Source organism: Schistocerca americana, unplaced genomic scaffold, assembly GCF_021461395.2.
Source record: "Schistocerca americana isolate TAMUIC-IGC-003095 unplaced genomic scaffold, iqSchAmer2.1 HiC_scaffold_45, whole genome shotgun sequence".
In the NCBI taxonomy this organism is placed as follows: Eukaryota; Metazoa; Arthropoda; class Insecta; order Orthoptera; family Acrididae; genus Schistocerca; species Schistocerca americana.
Window position 1 is genome coordinate 1,349,308 of NW_025726181.1, and position 18,973 is coordinate 1,368,280.

General features: G+C 40.4%; 1 protein-coding gene and 1 pseudogene across 1 annotated transcript; one reads left to right on the plus strand and one right to left on the minus strand.

Annotated features, from left to right (window-relative positions):
* Positions 1–2,812, plus strand: part of LOC124583213 — a 122,095-nt pseudogene extending 119,283 nt beyond the window's left edge.
* Positions 2,813–12,632: 9,820 nt separating this feature from the next.
* On the minus strand, positions 12,633–13,067 carry LOC124583216 (cyclic pyranopterin monophosphate synthase-like). The gene has a single exon (XM_047131331.1). It carries the CDS (start codon positions 13,065–13,067, stop codon positions 12,633–12,635), a length of 435 nt encoding a protein of 144 aa, XP_046987287.1.
* Between the last annotated feature and the right edge of the window lie 5,906 nt (positions 13,068–18,973).

Here is an 18,973-nt window from a genome sequence, read left to right on the forward strand (position 1 = left end):
GTTGTAGATTCTTAGAAAATATTTTGAGCTCAAACATAATGAGGTATCTTGAACGGAACTACCTCCTCGAATCAACCAGCATGGTTTTCAAAACCATAGATGATATGAAATCCAACTCTCACTTTTCTCACATAACTTGCTGAAAGTGTTGGATCAAGGCAACAGGTAGATAGTGTTTCTTGATTTCCTAACAGTATTTGATTCTGTTCCACACCTACACTTACTGTGAAAAGTACGATCATATGGGGTATCAAGTGAAATTCGTGACTGGATTGAGGACTTTTTGATAGGAAGGGCACAGCATGTTATCTTGGATGGAGAGTCATCATCAGATGTAGAAGTAACTTCAGGTGTGCCCCAGGGAAGTGTGTTGGGGCGCTTCCAGTTCTTGTCCATTAATGATCTTGCTGTAAATCAGGATTTTTGCAGATGATGCAGTTATCTGTAATGAAGTGCTATTTCAGAGAAGCTGCATAAATATTCAGTCAGATCTTGATGAGATTTCAACATGGTGCAGTGATTGGCAACTTGCTCTGAATGTTTAGAAATGTATAAACTTAGAATCCTGTGACTATAATATTGGTGAGTCACTGTCGGAATCTGCCAACTCGTACAAATACCTGTGTGTAACACTTTGTAGAAATATGAAATGGCATGATCACATAGGTTCAGTTGTGGATAAAGCAGGTTGTAGACCTTGGTGTATTGGTATAATAATGGGGAAGTGCAATCAGTCTACTAAAGAGATGCTTACAAGTCATTCGTGTGACCCCCCCCCCCTCCCCGCCCCCCCCCCCCCCCTCCACCACCACCCCCCTAGACTATTGCTAAAGTGTGTGGGACTTGTACCAGATGAGACTAGCAGGAGACATTGAATGTATACAAAGAAAGGCAGCATGGTCACAGGTTTGCTTATTCCATTGGAGAGTGTCACAGAGATACTGAAGGAACTGAAATGGCAGACTGTTGAAGACAGGTGTAAACTATCCCAAGAAAGTGTATTAGCAAAGTTTCAAGAACTGTCTTTAAATGATTACTCTAGGGATATACTACAACCCCCCCCCCCCCACATATTGCTCTCACAGGGGTCATGAAGATAAGATTAGAATGATTACTGCTCACACAGAGGCATTCAGACAAATTCAGACAATCATTCTTCCACGCTCCATACATGAATGAAACAGCAAGAAACCCTGATAACTGGTACAATGGGACTTACCCTGTACCATGCACCTCCTGGTGGATTGCAGATTATAAACGTAGATGTGAACTGACAGTCTTTGACATGTGCATAAGGGAAACCTCTAATCACCTTTATTTTACCAAGACAAAAATTATGATTTACTAAAGTTTCAAACCTTGACAGGAAATAATGGATTAGGCTGTCCATAAATTATAAACCAACATTATTGTGATGATGGAAAATCTCATATAAAGACGTGAAACAAATACTAACAAAGAGATAGAGGGGCTGGCCAGTACAGCCAATAGATACACAAAACATAACAGAAAATTTACGTATCCTAGCTTTTGGAACTTTGTTTCTTCATCAGGGAGGAGAGAGGGGAAAGAAGGGGAAGAAGAGAAAGTGGATTCAGTTACTCACAACCCAGGTTATGAAGCAACAGGGTAGAGGTAAACAGGGAGGGTAGCAAAGATGGAGGCATGGGTGTATACTCTACAGTATGTCAACATGTTGCCTTGACCTGTTTGATCACCAGGTCTGGCTCCAATTCAGTGCACACGGGACATCATCGAACAACTCCAGTGTCTCCCAAAAACAGCATTAACCATCCCTGTTTCGATGACAATGTGAAACAGGCATGGAACTTCATCCCACAAACTCATAACCAGCACAATGCAGGCACGTTTGCATGCTTACATTTGGGCAGTTACACTGGATTTCAATGTATTAGTGTATCACATTTGCAAAGGTGTATCTCGCACTTATATTATCCTGTGATCTTGCAACGTTAATCACTTAAATAAGTTACTTAGACATATATGTTCCTGAAATTTCTTTACTCTACATTAATTACTTTTTGGTGTTGCAATTTTTTTTTTTTTTTTTTTTTTTTCAGTGTACATGATGACTACAATAATACATTATAATGTTTCTCCAGTGGTTACAACATTAACTTTTTAACAGAAAAGATTTTGCTTACAGTTCATTTTTAAGTTAACATTTCTAAACTTTTTAACAATCCATATTAAAGCTAGCAATAGTAACTATATTAATAATTGCTACTGTAAACAGTTACACAAATGGACATCAGTTTTGAATAATGGGTTTTGAGTGTAAATAATGTTTTATGTAAGTGTTTGTATTGATACTTAAAATTAAATGTCATGTAATGAATGTCCAGATACTCATATAAAAAGTTTTGTTGGATCAAGTTATTTACGAACGCGATGTACTGTGTTCTTCCATTAGAGAATGAGACTGTATTGTTTATCGGTTTCATTACAAAATGCTAATAAGCTTTTAGTTAGAAAACCTTCTATAACTAGAATTATTAATATGAGAAAAATGGGAACAATGAAGGAATGGAAGATCAGTTGCAGAAACAAGAATAGCTCTGAGTTGCAAGAGTGGTTGCTTTTCCCACACATGTAATTAACTGGCATTATCACCACTATTAACTTACCGTGGTTTCACATCTCATCTGTTCATTGTTCCCCATGTCCTGCCCTTCTGTTCCCCCTTCCTATTAGACCATATATGCCTCTCTTACTGTAATCGATATGTAAACAATATTTATCACATGACCTTTTTTTGTTACAGGTTGTAATATTTGACATTGCAGCTTTTGAAAATGGAGCAGGATGTTGTGCCCTCTTTCCTATTGGAGTGTTTCTATGTGATCAGAATTGGAGGCAGACAATTCACTTGAACTTCCATTGCTGTTGTTGATGTCTTTGAATCATGTTGTTTCTTTGTGATTAATAAAAAAATTATACGATCCAATGGTTTCTTCACCTTGTCTTTAAAAATTCCAGACCTATTTTTCAAACACATATTTTGAGAGTTATGCATCTGAGCATTTTTGTGGAAAGTGCGTTTCACACATACTTTCAAGATAAATTGAATAATGACCCCCATTTTGTGTGTTGGGGAAGATAATTTGATACAGCTAAATGCATATACAGGTACACACATTTGCTCGCGCCTGAAACAAAGTGAGAGTGATTCAAAGGAAGAATTCACTACTTTTTACCTACTTTCTGAATAACTCGTACTTTCGTCAGAAATGTCACAATGCAAAGTTGATTAGATAAAGGGACAAAAATGAGAGCAAAATATAATTTGAATATCAGAAAAAATAACCAATTAGTGTTTGTGTAATACTTTATGGCAAGCCTAAAATTAATTTTTAAGCATTGGGAAATCTGGGATGATATAACAATAATATGGAATAGGATAGCTTTCTGCTCCCCACCTAGAGGAAACACTGAGTGGCAGACTGGCACATTGAAGGAAGATTTTTAGATATTAGAAAGTATGGGACAGTCCTCATCTAGCAGGTGTGGTGGTGTGAGGCCGGGGTGGGAGCAGGTAAAGGCCTAGATATGTGAGACAGAGAGACTAGCAAAGGTTTAGGTAACGGGGTTTACAGGAGTGAAGAATATGTCGCAGCTAGAGTTTCTAGGCTTCGTTCCTGTGGCCCCACACCTCAATGCCCTCTCCTGCTCCCATTCCAACCTCACACACTGTTACGTCCCCCTAGTACACCTCTCTCTGTCTGTCCACCTCCACACTCCCAACCAGCCGAGACTCCCTATGCTGAGGTGGGCTCTGTCCATTAGATTACACTCGTAAGATAAAAATAAACATTATGCAGCATGAAAGAATTATCTGTGTGGGATGGAAATATGTAGATGTGATGTACGTGCACAGACAAAAAAAAAAAAAAAAAAAAATTACAATGTCAGAAAAATTGAATGATTTGTTCAAGAGAAAGAGCTTCACAAATTGAGCAAGTTGGTCCACCTCTGACTCTTGAGCAGGTTTGGCATTGATAGATTTGTTGGATGTCCTACTGAGGGACATCAAGCCAAATTCTATCCGAGTGGCGCATTGTATTGTCTAAATCATGAGCTGGTTGGGTGGCCCTGCCCATAATGCCCCAGACATACTCAGTTGGGGAGAGATCCCGTGACCTTGCTGGCGAAGATAAGGTGTGGCAAGTATGAAGGCAAATTGTGTGTGGGCAGGCATTATCTTGCTGAAATGTAAGCAAATGATGGATTGTCATGACGAGAAACAAAATGGGGTTTATAATATCGTCAACAGATGTCTGTGTTGTAATGGTGACACAGATGACTACCAAAGAGGTCCTGTTATGAAAAGAAATGGCACAGTAGACCATCAGTCCTCGTTTGGCTGTATGGCAACCAGCAGCCGGGTTGGAATCGCACTGCTATCTGGTGTGTCCCCAGGCACGTCCCTGGTCTGGAATTGCATTGACTGGAATATAATTGGCTTCAGTGATGAATCCCACTATGAACTGAGCCTCAATGATCAGCACAGATGTGTCTGAAGACGCCCCAGATGGTGGGATACCACCGTGAATGTCACATCCCATACGGTCCAACTACCAGGACTGATGATCTGGGGTGCGATTTTTTTTCGTAACAGATCCCTTTCGGTCAACAGACAACTATGCTGTAGGGGTGACATGGATGTCACCCCTACAGCATAGTTGTCTGTTGACAATACTGTACATCCTATTTTGTTTCCCTTCTTGGCAAGCCATACATTGCTTACATTTCAGCAAGATAATGCCTGTCCGCACACAGCTTGTCCTCATGCTTGCCAAACCCTACCTTGGCCAGCAAAGTTGCTGGATCTCTCCCCAATTGAGAATGTAAGGAGCATTATGGGCAGGGCCATTAGACCACCTCGGGATTTTGACTATCTACCGTGACATTTGAATAGAATTTGGCATGATGTCCCTCTGTTGGACATCCAACAACTCTATCAGCCAGAGCCAAGCTTGTATAAGGGCCAGAGGTGGACCATCTCATCCAATTTGTGATGCTCTTTCTCTTGAATAAATCATCCAGTTTTTTCTGAAACTGTAATTATTTTTCTGTCTTCACATGTATGTCACATTTACTGATTTCAGCCCTATTTGGTATTTGGATAATTCCTTCAGTACCTAAGTGTTTTTTTGAGTATATAGTATCTGACAGTTTTTTTTTCAGTATGCTTGTCTGCTGCCCATTGCCTGCTCTAACTGGTGAGTAGCAATCTGTCCTATTTCATATTGTTAGAATTAACTTTTGACACTCAATATTTATGATGCAAGCAAACTGTTATTGCCACTTGACATGATGGTGAATGGTACTCTGTTAGCCATTGGCACAAATGGATTGACATGATAAAACAAGGGTCCACAGCTTTTACAAACTTTCTGAATGTGATGAATACAGCTTACTGCTGTCAATACTTTTGTTAATTACAATTTTGATCGTTTGTTATTTTCAAGCATACATGTCAGGTGCTACGACACCTTTGAATTACTGCAAATGGACAAAGATGACCAGACTCATTTCTCTTCAGTAGAAACAACTATAGACAAGAGAAGAAACTTGATGTCATTCAAATCTACTTTTTCATTGGTAGAGATCTTTCACTCATGGGATTAGCAGCAGAGATTAAAAAGAAGCAGCAGCAAACAGATCCAAGGCATCCATTGTTTGGAACTCATGTTCTTCCATCACAACTCCTTATAATAGTATCAGCTCTGGAGAACTAAGTCCTGATTCATTTTCTTGTAACAAAATAGACTGGCATTACCTTGTAGTTAAAAATGGGAAGCTTTACATGAATGTCCTACATGCAGTTTTTTTTATACTTGTGCTCTTTGAGTTCCTGTCCTAGAATACATAAAATATTAAAAAATGTGTAAATTAATCTTTGAAACAATCCAAACCTTTCAATGGAAACCAGGAAAGACTTAGAAAAATTATCATTTAAAAAAAAAAAAAAAAAAATCAAGGAAAGGTAATGTAAGGAACAATCAGGGAAAGTCCGCTGTACCCTTCCTGTTGTGTACTGTGTTATTGTTATTCTTAATTATTTAAAATTTGATAATGGCCATTAAAGACCATGCAGAATAGCAATTGCACATTACTAGAAGCTGCCTTTGCATTCTTCCTCCAACAGCCTGTTGTATTTGCTCAGCGTAGAAGCCTTTAAAGTTGTAACTCTGGTCGGTCTGAGATGCCGCCTAGATTTAATCCAGCCTGTCAAAGATCTCTTTGTCATTCCCCTGAACTACGTCAGAAACTTTAAGGTTGTTTCCAAGAGTATTAAAAATCTGTTTTGTCAACCTGACCTTCAAACTTTCGTCTACCTGACTCGACAGGTGCAGGCAGTATTTCTCGATTTCTGAACAGCTTTTGACTTAGTGCCAGATTGATGCTTATTATCAAAATTGCTACTGTGAGAGGTATCGAGTGAAATTTGTCACTGGAATTGAGGATATTTTGGTAGGAATGACTTACATGTTATCTTGGCTGGGGAGTCATCATCTGATGTAGAAGTAACCTCAGATGTGTCATAGAGAGGTATGTTGTGACCATTGCTGTTCATGTTCATGTACATTAATGACTTTGCAGACAATATTAATAGTAAAGCACTCTTTTCACAGATAGTGCATTTATCTAGAATAAAGCACAGTCTGAAAGAAATTGTACAAACATTCGTCAGATCTTGATAATTTCAAACTTTCTTTTAAATGTTCAGACATGTAAAATCGTGCATTTTGCAAAATGAAGAAAACGCAGTGTGGTATGACTACAGTATCAGGGTGTCTTGCTTGGATTAAGTCTATTCATACAATTACCTGGGTGGAGCACTTTGTAGGGATATGAAATGGAACAGTCATATAGGCCCACTCAGGGGTAAGGCAGGCGAAAGAGCTAGATTTTTTTTGGTAGAATACCATAGAAATGCAGTAATTCTACAAATGGTTTGTATGATCCATCCTAGAATATTGCTCAAATGTGTGGGATCCATATCAAAATGGATTAATGGGTGATTTGAACGCATGCAGAGAAGGGAGGATCAAATGGTCACAGGTTTGTTTGACCCAAGGGAGAGTGTCACAGAGATGCTGAAATAACTGAATTGGCGGACGCTTCAAGATAAAATGTACACTATCCTAAGAAAGTATGCTTACCAAAAGACGACTCTAGGAATATGTTACAACCTTGTAACTATTGCTCCCATAGGGACCGTGAGGACAATATTAGATTAATTACAGCATGCAGAGAAAGATTTAAATGGTCTTGAAACATGAACAAGCTTTAATATCTAGTACAGTGAGATGTACCCTCTGTCATACTCTTCATAGTGATTTGCAGAGTGTGGATGAACATGTAGATAGCATCATCAAGAACGCAATCAACGTGTATCTGAAACTTGAGCTTCTCCTAGTGTGTAGTGTCACAAATGTTTTGACATTATTATACATACTTCTGCCACTGGGGCAATCATAGGTAATGACTAATTTGGCAGTAATATGCAGTGCTAGATTTGTTAAAAGAAAAAAAAATAGACTTCTTAACATGTATTTATGGTAAGTAGCACTTTCCTATATTTCTAAGTTCCTACCGAGAGTTTCCATAGTTTGATTTAGACTTCTGAAAAAGTTATAACACTTTTCTGAGCTTTTTAAAAGTGTGAATACAACATTTGCATCTTACCGCTTCAACTAGAGCAAAAGTTCTATTGTACCACATCTCAAAATCTTTGGGTCTAATTTTTTTCGTCATCAGTGGTATTCTGTCACAAATCAAGACTTGGTTATTTGTATTGTTAGATTTTGTTTGTTATTATTTACGTAGGGTGCATGAGCAATGCAGCTGACTGGGATTCACCTGCTGCAAGTCATAGACTGACCGCTGCTGTGTTCACTGCCTGGGTCAAAGGTGCTGAAAGGATGTGCTCATTGATGCTATGGAGACACTGTTCTGTGTTTTACTTTAATGACAATTATTGTCAGTTTCTTCTTGTTTTGTTTATAAGAAAGGAATGAGGACATCATTAGATCTTTTGAAGAGTACACAACATAAGTCACAAAATATTATATCTGTATTAGCAAAAAATTGGACTACATTGTATGATAGAGATGAAAAAGAAACTGAGATTAAATTCTTTCTGTGTTAGATTCCTGAACCTGCCGATCTTTGAGAGAGAGAGGGAGAGAGAGAGAGAGAGGGGGAGAGAGAGAGAGAGAGGGGGGGGGGGGATGGGATTTAATTGTATCTCCCCATGCAGCTGTATCATTTTGGCGTGTCGTACATTGGTCAGATCATCAGTAGCTTGGAGGACTCGTATGTAGGGCATAAGCGACACACACACATACACACACACACGCACTTAATAATAGTCAAGAAAATTTGCAACTGCAAAATATTGCCTTGGTACAGGTCATAGAATCTAATTTACAATACAGATATTTCAATATGCACATCCAGTTACTGGAATAGTGTTATTAAGAAAGCTGTTGAGAGACAGAAGTTGTTGCTTAAATTCTTATAATTTAAACCAGATGATGTACAAAATAAACTCCAAATTACTGTTACAACATAGTGCACAAGGCACTCATTCATTTTCTAATTACAACAATCATACCCCAAACTGTAACAATTAAAATATCAAAGACCAGCATTTAATTTTAGCTGCTACAAAATTATGCCACAGATAACAATTATTTAATTTACTTCTTAAACATAACAATTTAATTTAAAAAAGACAACAAATAACATTTTTAAGTACAATATTCAAGTTTAGCTGCTGCAAAGATGCATAACAATCATCTATATTTCAACATTCTTATGAAAAATACAACATAAAAAGGAAGACCTGATTGTAGATCATGGGTGGGCTACGTAAAATAAATGACAAAATTCAGCAGCTGTAAAAGGCAGATTTTTTTTCCAACTACAACCAATTCCTCCATTTTACAACAGCATAAATGAATGCAGCTCTTTTTCCCCAAATTTGCTGCTTCAGAGTATTAGTGACATAATGAAGTCTTTTAAGAATTAGGGTCACAAACAGATTAATAAATACAAACAAAAGCAGGAATATTCAATTTGCTCGAGGCTACCAAATGAAAGAAGAAAGGGGGCTAGGGAGGAGAAAAAAGATCACGTAAAAAAGAAATAAACTGCTGATTGTTTGCATCATTTCTAGACTCAAAACCCTAAGCAAAAGAAACAGTGATGATAGCATTGATTTAAAATCATGTCAGGAAAGACGGCAGCTAATTCTAGGTGATCCTCCATGAAGCCATGGTCTCACGTTGTCAAACCCCTGCAGGATTGTTTGAGGGACAATGATTTGACATTGATTGTTAAGTCAAAAAGGCAATGCATCTTTGACTGATGAAACAATCAAAAATATATTCTTTTAATGGAATATTTACATTGCAGTGTACTGATCTGAGAAACATACTGAAAAGAAACATGACTATGTTGAGAAATTTTCATTTTGTATTTTCTTATATTTGTAACCGCAGTACATGAAAAACGTGACACTCGACATTTGAGTTAACTGAAAGATGAAAGATTAGGGTTTCATGCCCTGCCGATCCTTGTCCCCAAACGGGGACAGCCCGCAAACAGAATTCTACCAGCCAGCTTGGACTGAAAACATAACACACAAGGATCGTGCCCGTGAGTGTAGATGGCACTCTGAATATCACGCAACACGGATACCCGAGGATGGTGTCTGTCAGAGCAGATTGCAGATGAAGCACGAAGGCAGAGGGAACAAATTACAGACCTGCTCCATCTGACAGTCAGTCTCAAGTAGCACTTCGTAAAAGCAACAACTAATGTCACCGAAATATGCGAGGAAGACAATGATGTCCGACTGTGCAAAGGACAACTCGGGAATTTCAGCAAACTTCTGGAAAAACCTGAAGAATTAAATTGACAGAAACCTGTTCTGGATTGGTAACTTACAAAATAAAACATTTTCAATCTCTGGACAAGTCACACACAAGAAAGATAATAGGCCTTTAAAAAAGAGGATACCATACAGTGTAAAGCTGAAACATGTAAATTGGTCTGGCCAATATGCTCTACACCTGAGCAAAAATGTCAATGAAGTGGTGCACCTTTTAGGAACTGTTAAAAAAGTGTCATTTTACATCAATGAACACAGCAATGACAACCTGATCCTAGGAGAAAAGAGCTGATACACACTATTTATTTAAGAATGATCACTTCACCTCAACTTAACAGAGCACGGGACCATCAAAAATTGAAACAATAGAGCAACACAGAGGACACTACCACACAGCTGGGGGAGGGCACAGAGAGAGAGAGAGAGTTTAATGACCTACTTACTCACTTTTTACTGGCAACAAGATAAGAGTGCAGGTGGTGTCATATCAAAATTGTAGAGAACATGCACGAGAAAAAGTTTTAACAATAGCAAATTAACGTACTTGCTAGTGCTTATTTTTTGTTTCAAATATCTCTCTCAAATTGATCAGGTATTGGAAAAAGAAAGATAAATATTTTGAATTAAGGCTTAAAACAGGATGGAAACAGGTACCATACTGGCCTGAATATAAGATACACCATTTCTACAAAAAATCTCCAAAAAAATTAGAGTATACAGCACACCCCATAAAAACTGGGACTTTTCTGAATCATAGAAACCTCAACTGTAGTGCTTCTTCTTAAGTTTGAAATGAAACAAAAATATCACTACAGTTTGTAAATCATTTGTTGTGTATGAGGTAGCAATGCAAACATTCTCTTTGTTGATATCCCATTTAGGTAGTGACTACAGAGGGATCCTGAAAAATGTAGACATTCTCTGATAGTCATTACCTTTGGAACAAAGTGTTATATGGCTGCAATTTTGAGTGGTAGCATAAACCACTGTTTTCCCAACAGATCTTGTCGTGTGGGTTTCCAGCAGATGACAATGCAGCACTGAATGAAATACAACTATTGTTTGAGCAATGCAAGGCTGTACTGAAACAACAATTTATTGTATTTGGTATAAATTTTAAGCAGACAATACTGTTTAAAATGTGCACAAGGAAAGGTCCTCCGAACAAGAACATCAACCTCCAGGTTCCAACACTGCTGTATTGCAACATTTTTCTAGATCATCTCAAATATCTATGAAGCAGGGTGTATGGGGAAGTGGGATAAGCTGATCAAGTGCATGATACTTTCTGAAGACTGCAAAGTGGAAAGTGTACATTCCAAGATTGTTTCACACTATGAATGAGGACAACCCGAATCGAAGGATGGAGCACTACGAGTGGTCTGAAGGCATGCTTCATGAAGATGATGATTTGCAGGGAAGGTTATCTGGATTAATGAGGCACAATTCAACCTGAATGGTAATGTAAACTGTCATAGCTGCGTGTATTGGCCTGCTGAAAATCCTCATGTTCACATGGACAAACATGTTACTTCACTTGGTGTTAATGTGTGGTGTGGTCCGTCATAGTATTGTTTCTCTGACCCATTCTTCTTTGAAGGTACATAACTGGTGAGGTGTATCATATGCTGCAAACATTGATTTTATTAGCCATCCAAGAGGTGTTTGGAAACAAAAGATTTTTACCTACAAGACTGTACTCCGCATCACCACCAAAGAGATATCAGATTCTACTTAGATGAAAATCTACGTGGGCGACGGATAAGTCGAAGAGGAGCTGTCAAGTGCCCACCAAGGTCACGGGACCTTACAATTCTCGACTTCTACCAATGGGGGACCTCGACAAACAAAGTTTACCAACAGAACCCAGCTACACTGAATGAGATATGAGAAACCATCAAGACATCCTGTGCAGCTACCACACTGGCAACACTGACAGCTGTACTTCAGTCAACAATTCAGCAACATTGATGTTGCTTGGCTGCTAACAGGTGTCACTTTGAACACACAAAATGATCTTCCTCCCATGCAAGAATTTTGACACTATGCCATTTTGTTCCATCAATATTGACTATCAAAGAGAGTCTACATTTTTCTGGACCCCTCTGTATTACCATTCTCACAGTTTCACTATTTTAGACAATGGGACAGGCACAGTTTTTCTCTAACTAAAGAATATAATTTATTCTTCACCAATGAAGCACAACATTGAGAGAAAATTTTGGAATTCCGTACAGTTACGTTGCAAATTTCAAACTCACAGTTATTCATCTAACAGATGTGCTTTTTAAAGGTACGGTTCAAGAAATGCTGCACATGCAATGCCCGGGATTGTAGCGACGGCACTGTACTTTGGGAGGAGAGTGACAAAAATACTGACAGTGACAAAACAATGAATGTTAGTGAAGTTAAGAGTGTCTTACATGAAAACTGCAACTGAAAGCTTTGTTTTTGTGTGTAATTTATCTACAGTGTACTACAAAAAAAGTGGTTAAGGGTAAATCACATTTTGAAAAGCTTTTGTAAATGGGCAACTTGACAAATTATTTTTAATTAAGTTTCTCTCTTTTTTGAAATTAAAGGTGCAACTTATATTCAGGCCAATTCGATGTGTATATAATTTATGATAACTACGAACAGACATTGAAATTTGCCTACATCACACCAGGTATACTTAACTTATTTCACTGACCCACACAGATGCTCATGTCCGGTGGAAGTCTCCTCTAGTTCCCCCACTTTTGGCCAGAAGCATTATTTCAGATATCACAATGTAATGACTCACAGCTTTGCACATATCGTACACTGTTAAGGCAGACACCGATACAGCAGTGAGAGCTTCCATCTCCACGCCCGTCTGCCCTCTACACTTTGCCGTGCCAGTTATAATCACACAGTTGAGAGCAGAGTCCAGTTCAATGTCCACAGCCACAGAGGATAAAGATATGTTATGACACAGAGGGATAAGGCTGGACGTCTGCTTGGCCCCCACAATTCCCGCCAGGCGAGCAACGCTAAGTACGTCACCTTTCTTCAGACCATTTTCTCGTACGAGTTTCATCAGTTCGGGTCCCACAAAAACCTTTGCTCGTGCTGTAGCAGTCCGTTCTGTCACCAGCTTCAAACCCACGTCGACCATTTTCGCCCTGCCGGTCCGGTCAACATGAGTCAGACTTCCGTACTGTGCTCCCAAACTGCAGAAATGGCAAGAGAAGACAGAGGGCTGTGCTCTGTGTGTTTGTCTAGTTAGGAGTCCTGCATTGCACATAATGGTTGGGGTACAGGGAAGCAAAAGAAACTGTTTTCTAGATTCAGTCACTACACTCAAATTATGTGACAACAACTGAGACATCTGTGTATCCAACACAAACAGGGGCGAAATATTGGTATCCAAGAAGAAGTACTTTTGAAAATCTTGTTTCTGAACTTTTAACAACTTCCGACTTTGTGCCTTCATGACATCACTACAGCCATCAAGTTCAGTGCCACCTGGAACAAAAATACAAGCTGTAACAAAGAACTCTTCATGATCTGAAAATAGGTTAACTACAAAAGAATTTTTAAGCATTTGTGTTGAAACACCCCCGATTAATTCCTTTACTGGATTTTGGGTAATTTACCGAAGCCACCAAACAGTTAATTATTATGATATATGACTGTGTGCTTAATGGATGAAAGGCTATTGGTTGTTCTGCTGTGGTTTCAGGAGTATTTCAACCGAATGCGGCTGTTCTGAGACGGAATAGCTAATGATTGAAAGTTTGTCTATTGTTAAGTATCACAAAGGTTGTGATGTACAACTGATATATATTTCCTACTAACACACAAATTCTGAGGCAGTTGCTACCTTTGCCTTACACGTCTAATTGCGGTTATCTCTTTTTATTGATTGCTGACTTTCAGTACTTTGTCACACGCAATGCTGATGGTTAACATTCACAACAATCCTTACTGCAATCCATGGTTGTTGCTGGCCGACGCAGTTGACGTGAAACACGTAATTCGGCACTTGTGACTTTCTGTTTCTTATCACTCGCGAATTGGCATTAGTGAGAGTCAACCCCACGACGATCAGGGGGACGTGCTCACTCGTCATACTCCAGTGAATTTTACCGTTTACAACTCACTTGACCACCATTCTTGCCCGTCTTTCCCACTCTACTTCTCACTCGACACTCTACCATACTACTGCGCACTCAGCACTAGTCTTACTGCCTACTGCAGCGCTCGACAATCGACTCCTGTCCGCTATCGACCTGGGCGTCAGATTCTAGGATCTATGTTTGTGGGATCACGGATCCCTTACAGTGTTGAAGACAAGTTCTTTGAACCTTAATGATCTGTGATGATTCTTTTCTTTCCTAAGCTAAGGTCGAAAATCTGTTTTGTCTGCAGAAGTGTGCAATATGAATATTACATAAAGTTGATAGGAACATCTCACATAAATCTCCTCAGTGGCTGTAGATTTCACAATCTTGCAGGAGTGGATACAAGGGGAGGTCATAGCAATGATGATAACTACCAAACACTTCCCAAACAACATATTATACTGGGGTGCCCTTTGAAGGCAGCAGTGTGGTGCATTCTGTGCAGAAAGAGATGGGGAATGCTTTATGGTGCTGTCTGTGTGTTCTCTATCTCTCTCTCTTTCTCTCTGTCCCACGACTCACATTTCAGCCACTTCCAACCCTCGTATCTGGCACAGGCCACTGTGTCTGCTTCTGACTCTGCCTAGTAGAATTTATGCGGTCGGAAAGCTATCGCTGTTGCTTTCTAATGTAATACTTGTCATGTTTCCTTTATGCCAGCCACTGTGAACACTAATGGCTAAGTAACCTCACCATACCTAAATGCCTTGTATCATACACGCACCCCATAATGCACACTACAGACAGATGTGGCAGAATGACACGATGTCTTTATATTTTTTAGTTCACCAATTTCCAAATGCACACATAACTTTTGGAGAAGGAGGTAGCGTGGAAACAGAAGTGTGTCAAAAATGCCAAGTTCTTCCAGCAATGACAAGCTACATGTAATAAAGGACACTTTTCAGTTGCTCGTGCTAGGGTCTGCCCACAAGGACATGCTTTTGGTCTGATTGACAACATTCCAGCCGGGTAAAGCTGCACACCACTGGGTTGAACATACCAGCTGTCAACAACAGATCCGATACAACAACAACAGAAAGAATGACTTCCCGAATACAGTTGGAAATCACTGATAGAAACAGTATTCCCCTCATTCACATGTGTTTGCAGACCTCTGTACAGTCATAATGTTTATTGAAATAATGATGGTGAGCACACACTTTGACAGAGTTCAACTTGGTTGTTACGTGATTGTTCAGCTTTTTCCTTCTTTCCTCCTCCCTTTTCTCTTCCCAAAATTTTTTTCATTCTTTGACTGTGTTCTTGTTTCCTTTGATATGTACATATTTTCTCTGATTTCTTCCTTCCCTTTACTTCAAGTTTTATGTTCATAATTTTGTTTCTGAATTTGTCTCTTTCATTCATCATTTCCATTCTGATTCCTGCTCGTTTTAGCCTACTTCTATTTCTTGAAACCAACTGGTTTTTTTGATTAAGGCATTTACTACATCCTAAATCCCTTTGTGAATCTGTCGCTGTTCATTGTGTGTATGAGTCCACAGAACGTTAGTCGGTGTTTTCTGATTGTGACTGAGTCTGCCTCTGTGTTCTTATAATTCACTGGTTGATCTCTTCATCCATATGCCATCTCTGTGCACTGCTCCAAAAAATTTTCTGAGGATTTTGCATTGTATTCTTTCTGCTTTGTGGTGCCTGGTCCACAGATTGTGGTCATTTCTGATGCAAAGAGTGCTTCTGATACAACAACTGTATTGTAGCGCATGTGTTTGCCTTGTACTGAAATGTTTCTTTTATTATAGTGTGTCCATGTCAGTTTGTACACTTTCTGAAGTTCTTTTGTTTGTTCTATTTTTTCTCCCTTCTTTGATCCACCTATTTGTATTGTTACTATTATATTGAATAATTTAATGTATTTTTGTGTGTTTATTATTGTTATTAAAATTGTAGATGTCTGTCGTATGCTAACAGCGAGGTTGCTAGCGAGTTGCATTTTTGAGGGAAGCTGGGCGAGGGGGGGTGGAAACAACAACAAACCGTCACTCCCCCCCCTCCCCCCCCCCCCCCCAAATAACCAAACCCTGGATGCCAATACATTTGCTCTGTATAGGTGTTTGTGTCCAGAAGTAAGAATCAATTTAGCAAAAAAAAGCAAAGGAAAGCTTCATGTTCTGGGCCACATCAAAACCAGATGACCAACCACAGTGTAATCCTCTGCAATGGCATCACTGAAAGCGGTATTGGGGGGGGGGGGGGGCGTGAGTCAGCACTCCCTGTTCTGGTCACTGCCAGCTTTCTTGACCTCAGAGTCACTACGCCTCAGTCCAACAGTTCCTCAATGGGCATCACAAGGCTTGGTGCACCTCGTTCCAGTCCTCCCACCAAGGAAAACCACGGGCAGTACTACGGGTGAGTCACAGCTGAGCAGCTGCCTTCCCCCTGACCCTGCAGTAGCTGCGAGAGGAAATTTGTGTTACACATACGCTAAAACTGGCGTAGATGCCACAGGACACTCTTTGGAGTGTCACTAACAAGCACACGCTGCTACACACTTGACAGTGCTAGGTGGCCAAGAGTTCTGGCTCAAAGTTCCTGCAACTGTGGTTGAAACTTCCCCAGTGTGACTCTCCCATTCTTTAATAGGGTATTTCAGTGTATGGGGCACGTTCACATTGGACATCACTGTCCAGTACAGGCTGCTGTCTTCCACCCGTGCCCTCTTGCACTGTGCATTGAATCTTGCACAAGTGAGTCATAAGGACTCCCCTCTTCTGTATGTACACTAAAAAAGCAAAATTGTCTTTTCAGACGAAAAAGTAAAATTGTCTCATATCCACATTCTATCCTTAAAAGTATCCTTATGTCTGGGAGACGGCAGATCCACCAAGCAGATTCCACCCGACGACCCGTAGCAAGTCTGCAGCACAAGAGGCAGGAGTGCCATCTGTTCCCTTCAACGTTTCTGTCTTGCTTTGCCACCTATCAGTAAGTGATGAACCAGCTAAATCTGGACTTTGCTGCCACAAATCAAGAAGCAATGGCTCGGAGACAGCATGAGCTCATTGTCCAACTGACGGGTGGAAGCAACGCAACAGCAACAGCAACACCAACACCAGTCACACCACCAGTGAATATACTAGAGAGGCCCTCAATATCACCGCAGTAGTCCTCGAGCTGGAAGTGACAGCTCCGTGGAACAAAGATGGACCTTGGAAGCTGGTGGGTCCAAAATGCAATCAGCAGCAACATACATGAACAACTGCGCCTACTGACTCACACGGCAAATGCAGCGTGCTTTTACCAACACCAGTTCTGAGCATCGGTAATATGAGGGACCATACAAACAATTCTGCAGCACCTCAACTACACAACACTACCCCAGCCGCTACGCAGAACACTACACCGACTGGCTTCCCACTGGTCATAATACACAATTACACTTGCCTCGGCGAGCTAAACAATACATTTGTAGAATGTCACTCCCCACCATATACCAAACACAAAACTCACAAGGGACCATGTATCACTGTATGTATGCAACAAAACAGATTGCACAAAACTCCTGAAATTCATCAAAGCTGGGGGAATTGAGTATCATAAATATAGCACCCAAGGGGGAAAAACTCGAATGTACATCGTGAAAGGAGTTGACACCACAACCCTCAATGACATTCTTCATGGTATAATCACAGCTCTCAGCTGGGACTGTGAGAGCATGAGATGAATTCGGGGATTTGTGACACACAGACTGCAGCCAAACTATTTAGTGGAGTTGGACGACACAGCTTACTCCTGCAACTTTCTGACACAGATGCTCCTGCTTCACATGGTCGCAGCAGAAATATACACACCTCCGTGTGTCCCGCAACAGTTCCACCACTGCCAGCAGTTTGGCCGTGTGGCACCCGATGTGATCTGGCACACGGTGCTGCAAATGCACTGGTAACCGTGTAGCACGACACTTTAAACTTGGTACAACTATCAAATGTACCAAATGTGGACGGGTCCATGTGCAAACAACAGATGGTGTGCAGCATACAAAGAAGCTCTAAGGTGCAAAAGTGCCAAAGACAGACAAGTGGTAACCAGAACAGCTCCAAGACACTCCCCACCCCCCAACCAGTAAGGTGTGGAATCTCTTTTACTGGCATTGTCAGTGGAAGTGGATGAACTGAGGATGCACAGAGCTCCACAAACTCATGGCACATTCCCACAACAACAGAACCACAACCCACACCTGCAATGCTAGAAACTGCCCCTGTACTGATGACAACACTGCCGGTCCCAGACAACACCAAGTCAACTCTGTCTAGGCCAGATTGTGACACTCGCGAGATCACAGAAGACACACCCAAACTAGGGCACCTCAAAAACACGATATGAAACGAAGGTACCCAAAAAACAAAAGAGGGGACACTATCACACCACAACAAATACACCCACAACAGACCAGACAAACATAGGAATACATTCAAAGGAACAATGTAACTGTTACTCACACTCTTGCCCCCCTCACCACAGCAATAACACAGGTGACCCCAGATGAAATACGAACCATGAATAACACACAAGCCAGCCCATCCAGTACACCAACATAAGGACCACCAGCCACCAACACCACCGCCAACACTTTGGCTGACATAACAAACATTCTCACCACAATCAGAGGCATAGTGGATACACTATTCCCCACTCACGTGGCTTAAGATCCTCTTGAGGCTCTTCATCGTAACACATGCACAAACTCATGACGGCTACACCCAGCCAGTGCGTGGCTGCTATACAAACTGCTATCACCACACTGCCCACACTCTTCCATAGATAATACACCACAAAACACAAACAACAGTACTTTGACCCAGATGCTATTCTGGAATGCAGATGGGATTGGCAACAAAAGGGCAGAGCTAGCTGCATTTATGGAGGAGAAGGGAAT